Consider the following 8389-nt stretch of genomic DNA (forward strand, 5'->3'; position numbering starts at 1 on the left):
GTGCTTTACTATCTCTTTAAAGATTGTTTGGTCCAAATCAAATTCAACCATCTCGACAACTTTTCTTAGAAGGATTGCAGTCTTCCTGCTTACTGAATGAATCACACTGGCTATTAGGAAGCCAGTTCCAAGTTGCTATAGCAGATAAGGCAACATAAATTGTAAAGGGATGAAGCATGGATATTACCTTTCTTTGGCCATGTTAAGTAACTTTTCAACCTACAAGAGAAAGTAATTTTCTCACATTTTATTATGAGAATCACATTCCCATGTTTACGGGAAGGAAATTCTTAAGGTAAAGTTAGATTTCAAAGGAAATAAATTTTTTTCACATAGCAAACGTTAGAATTACTTTCCAATAGATTAAATTCCCAAAAAAGTTATCACTTTCTACCATACCAAACGCTACCTTAGATTAGATTAAAGGGGAAATATTCACTTACAACTGTGTAAATCTACTTTAGTTTTATACCCTTTTGTATATTTTTGTATTATTAATATATTAATGATCCAACTATAATATTTCATATTCCATTCATGTATATTATGCACGTCAAAATTTAATGACATGAGAAATTGCTAACTATTTGTTTTATACAAAAATTTAACCATTCAATAAATGTTAATATATACAGATCAATATGATAAAGATATCGGATTGGTTTGAGAATTTGCATGCATAACAAGTATAATTATATCAATAAATTCAACATTTAAATCTTTAAAATATTAGATGTAAAAATATATAAAAGTTAATTTTACACCTATGTAAGTGAATCTCTATCTAAATTAAATATTAGATATACGCATTAAATTAGATATTAGATATATTATAATTTTAAAGAATAAAAATAAATAATGACTCTTTCAAAGAATTAAAAAATATCTTTATTTATAAGTTAGAAAAAGTTAAAACAAAAATTATTAATCCTTTCTATGATACTAATTAGGTACAACACGGATATAATATTAAAATAATATATTTTACCAAATTAAAATAATATTTAAAATATAATAAAATACAATACAATATAAAAAATTATATAAACACAATATAAGTTTATACATATACTGAATAAACCAATAGTTATATAAACAAGTAATTTGCAGGAATGGATCGTCTCAAACCTACAGAACAAACATGAATTAAGATTTGGAAAAGCTGATTAGAAATGTTTTTTTCAGATCCTAATAAAGCGCATATGGAAAAATCACAATCTCTTTATTTTTCAAGGGACATCTTAGAATAGTATCGACACTATTAAAGTCTCCTTTAGCTGGGCCAAATAGTTCATGATGGCAGCTAGTGGCCCAACGATATCACTTCAGGCTCCAACTTCGTGTTCCAATCTACATGGAAATTGTCTACTTGAATATTGATGGTTTTGTAAGGTCCGAGGATGACTCTGCTTCAGCAGAAGGAATTGTGCGAGACAAAGTTGAGAATTGAATCCTTAGTTTTAACAAATTTTTAGAGAGTTGCTTAGTATTCGAGGCTAAATTGTAAGGCATCTTAGGTGCCTTAGACATCTTGATTGATTGAGGTTACGATAATGTGTTAGTTCAGATGAATAATCTTGAAGTGGCTACTGTCATACAAGAAGAACTCACAAGAGAATCAAAATCTGCTTTGATTAGGAAAATTCTTCAGCGAGTTCTTTGATTTCAACATTGGAGCATATGCCATATCTCTAGAGAAGCGAACCAAGAAGCTGATAGATCGGGCAAATTGACTCATTTGGATAGTCAATGATTACTAGTTTTCTAAATATCCCCATTTAGAGAAATGAATTATGTGATGTAATTTATCCTTTTTATTTTCTTCTTTTGTCAAAAAAATTACTCAAAATTATCAATACATTTTAATATACCTTACTTATTAAAAATAAATAAATTTAATAAATTTTGATAATATCCGTTAATTTAATTCAAAAATCATAAGATAATCAAAATTATCATTATCATAACAAAATAAATCAAGTGATAAAACAAACAACTTGATATTAAAAGTTACACCTTTTTTTCTTTAAAAATTTTAACTTTTTAAAAAATATTTTTTAGTGTTTTATTATTATTATTATTTTAAAAGAATAACATGTTTTAGCATCTAACTTATACCTAAAAACATGTAGAACCCGATTACCAAAAAGAAAAACATGTAAATTCCTAAAAATTAGCTAAAAGATTTTTAGACAAAGAGAACCGAAAACGGTGACAGTGAGACACGTAATCTTTATCCAAAAAAATATAATAATTTTTTTTATATAATTATGAATTCAATGTAGCTATAAGTACAGAGTCATCATCCTCAGGGCTTGTTTCTGTTCTTCTTATCAAAACCCTTTTTTTCTTAATCAAATCTGTATGTCCTCTATCTTTGTTTAACACTTTCTGCCATTATTTCTTTCGATTAATATGTTTCTTTTTTCGATTTTCAAAGGGTCTTTTTTTTTATTTGCTATTAACCAATGATTTTTATGTGTTTAATCATTAAAAAAAATTTTTCTTTTTATGTGGCATCTGATGGTGGGTATTCATCAGGAAAAAGAAAGAGACTTTTTTTTTGTCACTGTCGGCAGCACTATTGGTTGTTCCGACTTCCGACTATTATTTCTGGTGTTTAATTTTTTTTTCCTTTGATGCTAACTTGATATGTGGTGATCTGAATAATTCTTAAATATATTTTCTTTGATTGGATTACTTATAGTTATTATTTTGTTATTTTTTGCAGGGTTCAGTTCGCATAATAGTAACGCATAAAAGTATGGCTGGGAGGATTTTATTACTAGTTCTTTTTATGAATGCTGTCTTTTTCATAGTGGTAAAAGAACTTTAATTTGTGATGTTTAAATGTATTCTTTATGTATTTGTTGCTTCCAATTTTTTATTTATTGTGAATTGGAATTGTTTTTGCCTGTAGAATGCTGTACCAGAAACATGCCCTGCTGATCTCGGTGGAAAATGTGGTGAAGATGGTGAATGGGAAGGGGAATTTTTCCCTGAAGTTCCCAAAATTAAGTATGAGGTAAAAGAGTTACATCCCCTGCAGGATTTAACTTAGGTCTTATTTGTTGTAGTTGCAGAGGAAATGAATGTTATCATAGTCAATATCGGTGAATATCGACTCTCTAGAGTCGGAACCCTAAAACAGCGACAAAAAGGGTTACTTCCCCTGTAGGATTTAAAGGGTTGAATATAATTTAATAATTTAAATATATTCTGTGTTTTGAAACCTTGCATCTTTCTCTTTTCGAGATATATTATTAGAGATTTGGAATACATTCTTAGCTCAAAGCACTTTTGATTACCATAGCATTAATTATTCGAATACTTGTTATTTAATAGTAATTTTGACTGCAGGGTCCTTCTAGCAAGAATCCACTTTCATACAAATGGTACAATGCAGAAGAAGTGATTCTCGGGAAGAAAATGAAGGTTAGTTTCAAATTTCCCATTCTTAATATGTATAAGATCTATCAAGATGTTGATGATTGCTGACTAGTTGTCAATTGTTTAGGACTGGTTGAGATTTAGTGTTGCATTTTGGCATACATTTCGTGGAACAGGTGCCGATCCTTTTGGTGCACCCACAAAGTATTGGCCATGGGAAGATGGTACCAATTCCATTGCTATGGCCAAAAGAAGAAGTAAGATTGATAGTTATTTCCTCCCAACCTGTGCTTATTTGATTAATACTAGTCTGCAGGATGGTAACATTCTTTGCTCCTCTTTGAAATGATTGCAGTGAGAGCCAACTTCGAATTCCTAAGCAAGCTTGGAGTTGATAGGTGGTGTTTCCATGACAGGGACATTGCTCCTGATGGCAAAACACTAAAGGTTGGATATTTTTCTTATTGACTCTTCAAGTTGGTTTTCATATCTAAATGCTTGAATATGAACTGGTTTTGACTAAACTCTCTTAACAGCCCTCCTCTCCTATTGGTTTTTTTGACAATTGTTTATCGATCATTTTTTCTATTGTCTTCGTTGTAGGAAACTAATTCAAACTTGGATGAAGTTGTGGCACTTGCTAAAGAACTTCAGGTAATTTCTGAATTTGCAAAAAGTTTTAATTTGCTTGTCTCAAGTAGAGACCTATCCTCCTCTTTTTTCTTTTTCTTTTTCCCCTTTTCTCAAAATTTTTAACCCTCTTGCTTGATACAAGACTAAGTTATATGTTTCCCGAATATCTTTGTTACTTGATCATGCAGGGGGACAAGATCCGTCCACTGTGGGGTACTGCTCAACTATTTATGCATCCTCGTTACATGCATGGTGCTGCTACAAGGTATCCTTACTTAAGTGATTTGCATATATCCCTTGATGAACTTAATTCTTACTTCTGTGTTTGCTTTTCAGCTCTGAGTTGGGTGTTTATGCCTATGCTGCTGCTCAAGTTAAGAAAGCTATGGAGGTGGGCTTTTACTTCTATATAACATTGAGATTAAACTTATTGCATTTTTGTGTTTAGATTACAGTTATGTTGGTCTTATGTCTGGTAATTGCTTTATATTTTGCTTTCTGTTCCTATAGGTGACACATTATCTCGGGGGAGAAAATTATGTCTTTTGGGGAGGTCGTGAGGGATACCAAACACTCTTGAACACAGACATGGAAAGAGAGCTCGATCATATGGTATATTTGTTAGTCATTTCTTACTTGGAAATCTGCTAAATAAAGTTTTTCAATGTCAACTGTTAGTTTCATGTTACTTAAAATGTTTGGTCTATTTTATGCATTTTTCCTGATTAAACTTTCTTCTTCAAGTTTCCAATGTGGCGTCTTATTCATTAACTGTGCAACTTCAATTATTTATTTTGACAGGCAAAATTTCTTGAAGCTGCTGCTGCCTACAAGAAGAGGATTGGATTCAATGGTAATTTTCCATTATAACAATCTTAAGACTGTATGCTAGCTCCCCTTCCAGCAAATGTAGGTGGTGAGAAGGGGGACAAAAAAAATTATGCTATTCTGGGCCACAGGGTTGTCTTTCTGTAGTTTTTTTTTTTTTTCGTGGAATTCTGATGGAATATTCTTTGATTCAGGAACTCTACTGATTGAACCTAAGCCTCAAGAACCTACCAAACATCAGTATGTTTCGACAATTACTGCCTTTCTCAATTAGTAATAGCAGTCAAGTTCGCTGTTCTTTATATGAATTATTGCTTGATTTATTTACAGGTATGACTGGGATGCTGCAACAACACTTAACTTCTTGCGTAAATATGGGCTGCTTGGTGAGCTCTAATGAATTCTTGTCTGGCATCTAACATTGCCAGCTAGACGATTTTTGGTAACTGCTGCATAGCTAAATAAAGTAATATCTAAACTTGTGTATTTGAAGGGATTTGTTTCATGGTTAACTCTTGCCTGGTAAAACAGTAACTGATTTCATGAACAAGACTGCATGCACGGTTTGAAAAGCATACCTTAAGTGTTTAGGTCTAGTTTATACCAGGACCAGAAAAATTGAAGAACCTGATGATTACAGGGTAAAATCAGCTGGCTGAGAAAAAAAGTTATATGATGAGAGATTGTAGTCCTTAGTCCAGAGAGTTACTGATTTGGAATTTATTAGGCTTTATAAGACTTTGTGATCTAGAACCCTATTTTGCTTACTCTTTACTTTGCTTGAAGAACCTGTATCCGACACTCGTGCCTACAAGGACCTTCCTTCTCATACATGATCATACTTCGAAAAAGTTGAACGTATCTAATGTTGAACGCATATTTATATCCAGCAATTATACCTGAGCCAAGTAACTAGATAATTTTGTTTAGTATTTGGCTTCAAAACCATGCTGCTTTCCAGAACATTGGAATTTCTAGTTGGTCAGGTCCATTTTCACTTAGAAGGAAAACAAGGCATCGTCCAGCTATGATCTATCTAGGTATTATCTCTTTTGGTAGGTGGTTACATTTAACGTACTGTCCACTATTTCCTTTTGCAGCAGAATTCAAACTTAACATTGAGTGTAACCATGCCACACTCTCTGGTCACAGGTTTGTTGTGTCTGTACCTTCGAATTATATTTTCATATCATTTCCAAGTAAAATTTCCCCACAACTGCATGCATGTAAATTCCTCTGCCAACCTATGGTGCTTATGTAATTTGCAGCTGCCATCATGATCTTGAGACTGCAAGAATCAATGGAATGTTAGGAAATATTGATGCAAACACTGGGGATCCTCAAGTTGGTACGATCTATTATTAACTTAAAAACTTCCTAGTGTTTACAAAGTATTCTTATGTCATGTTTATGAGCTTGGGATTACAATCTTCTTAGCATTGAAGATATGGATTTCTTTGTGATACAGGTTGGGACACAGATCAGTTCTTGACTGATGTTGGGGAGGCAACTATGGTTATGATAAGTGTGATAAGAAATGTATACGGAGGACCCTTATTTTATTTTCTTTTGATAGTTCAAACTTCAAAAGAGTGTTCGACTTTCTACTGTTTTACACACTTCACATTTGTGTGTGGCAGGGAGGATTAGCACCAGGAGGCTTCAACTTCGATGCAAAATTGTGTGTAAATATTTCCTTCGTTATTTTCTTACAGTTGTGTTGTGTTTACCTAGATTCTTGTTATCTTGAGCCACTTGTGATGATCTTTTTACCTTTTATTGTTTTGTAGACGGAGAGAGAGTACAGATGTTGAGGACTTGTTCATTGCTCATATTAGTGGAATGGACACCTTGGCTCGTGGACTCCGAAATGCTGCTAAGCTGATTGAGGTAATACAATATCAAAGTTATCCCTCCGCTTTCTAACCAAATGCCTTTTTCTCCCCTCTTTCATATATTAATTAATAATTTTCCTCATTATAGGATGGTTCTTTGGCTGAGCTTGTTAGTAAACGATATTCTAGCTTTGACACAGAACTTGGTGCCCAGATTGAGGTGATGCTTTTTTCTTTTTTCTTTAAATGTTAACTTCTCCTTTGGCTTAAAGTCGGCATTTCCCATGGAAGAATCGCTAATATAAGTAATCCATCATCGAACAGGCTGGTAAAGCTGATTTTGAAATGCTTGAGAAGAAAGCCATGGAATGGGGAGAGCCCAAGGTTGCTTCAGCCAAGCAGGTAGTTAGATATTTTACTGAAATAAAGATGTTTACAAGTTTTTTTTTACTTCATGGTATACTATGATGACCTATGGCCCATAACCGACCAAATACTGAGTTATTCATATTAGATTGTTTGTTACGTTACGAGCAATATAATTTCTAACTATAAAACATGACAGAAAGCAATGCTTTTCATATAACCTTTTCGACTTATTCAGTGTTACCTCTTATATACGTAATGGAGTGATCCGTCCTGTGTCTGTCCTGCATACAATCTATAAACAGAAAATAGCATGTAATGCCAGTATGAACCAAATCTAAAATGAAAATTTTGGTTGTCTTGATGCAGGAACTTGCAGAGATGATTTTCCAATCTGCACTGTAGGATACCTTGATTGACCGATTATGGTCAATATTTTCGGTTTTTCCTTTTAGTTAGGAATAAGTCATGATGCTTATACAAATAATTAGATTTTTGTAGTTTATAACAATGCATTAGTGCATAGTTTTTTAAGAAAAATGGTATGTTTTAGTAGTTGAACTCTTGGTGGAATGCCACCTTACCATGAAGGGAATCCATGCCCTTTTTGGGTACTCTTCTTGGAATGTTGTGTATTGATAAGTGATGGCAAGTGTGGCTTTAAATAAAAGGAAATTGCATAAAATTATCTCAGGGGGTTCATGCCTTCATGGTTCTTAAATCGGATGCATAGACCTTAATTTTTGGAATATTCAAGTCTAAATGTATTTAATTTATCCTATGTTCTATCCTCGTATTACATTATTATCAGTAGTATAAAAGTTAAATTTTTGTTTAAGTTTTCAGTTTTATTTAAGTTATTGGGGTGTTAATTTTGTTTCTTTAAATTCTGTCAATCAGTTTCAAGCAATGGTTTGGGATTGGTATCAATATTTATTGATGAATAGAAAAAATTATTTCAAATTTGTGGTGTTATTTTTAATTAGTGTAGACAATATAAATAAAAAAGTTATATAATATCGATTTTAATAATTTAATGATGAAAATTATTAATTAGTTTAGTAATTAAATTATAAAATTTTTAATTAAGTGACTAAAATAAAATTGACTCACTTTATCAGTATGTAATCTAATTGTGTTGGATTTAGATAGTAACAACAGTTGCTTGTCCGAATTTTTAGTAATTAAATCATATTTTAAACATAATTGAATAATTATATAAGTCTAAAAATTGATATGAGATTCAAACATTTAGATGTTATTTGTATAAATAATGTGCATTATTGTTAACAGTAGATTTAATATTAGGAAATGAGAGGGGAATTTATTGGTTAGAA

The 8389-nt window shown here is 32.0% G+C and overlaps 1 protein-coding gene across 5 annotated transcripts; it reads left to right on the plus strand.

Annotated features, from left to right (window-relative positions):
• The first annotated feature begins 2121 nt into the window (after positions 1–2121).
• Positions 2122–7737, plus strand: LOC108453510 (xylose isomerase). 5 transcript variants are annotated; one of them, XM_017751645.2, is made up of 21 exons: positions 2122–2362; positions 2732–2821; positions 2921–3025; positions 3361–3435; positions 3518–3647; positions 3746–3837; positions 3994–4044; positions 4212–4288; positions 4360–4414; positions 4534–4635; positions 4825–4876; positions 5046–5091; positions 5182–5237; positions 5952–6003; positions 6120–6199; positions 6320–6390; positions 6492–6532; positions 6642–6741; positions 6835–6906; positions 7011–7088; positions 7422–7737. In XM_017751645.2, exons 2-21 carry the CDS (start codon positions 2765–2767, stop codon positions 7455–7457), a joined length of 1428 nt encoding a protein of 475 aa, XP_017607134.1. In that variant the 5' UTR covers positions 2122–2362; positions 2732–2764; the 3' UTR covers positions 7458–7737. The 5 variants fall into 5 exon arrangements, with proteins under 5 accessions (XP_017607134.1, XP_017607135.1, XP_052884031.1 ...); XM_017751646.2 differs by having other exon boundaries at positions 5955–6003; XM_053028071.1 differs by lacking the exon at positions 2122–2362 and adding an exon at positions 2363–2616.
• The last annotated feature ends 652 nt before the right edge of the window (positions 7738–8389 follow it).

This window comes from Gossypium arboreum, chromosome 5, assembly GCF_025698485.1.
Source record: "Gossypium arboreum isolate Shixiya-1 chromosome 5, ASM2569848v2, whole genome shotgun sequence".
NCBI classification, from domain to species: Eukaryota; Viridiplantae; Streptophyta; class Magnoliopsida; order Malvales; family Malvaceae; genus Gossypium; species Gossypium arboreum.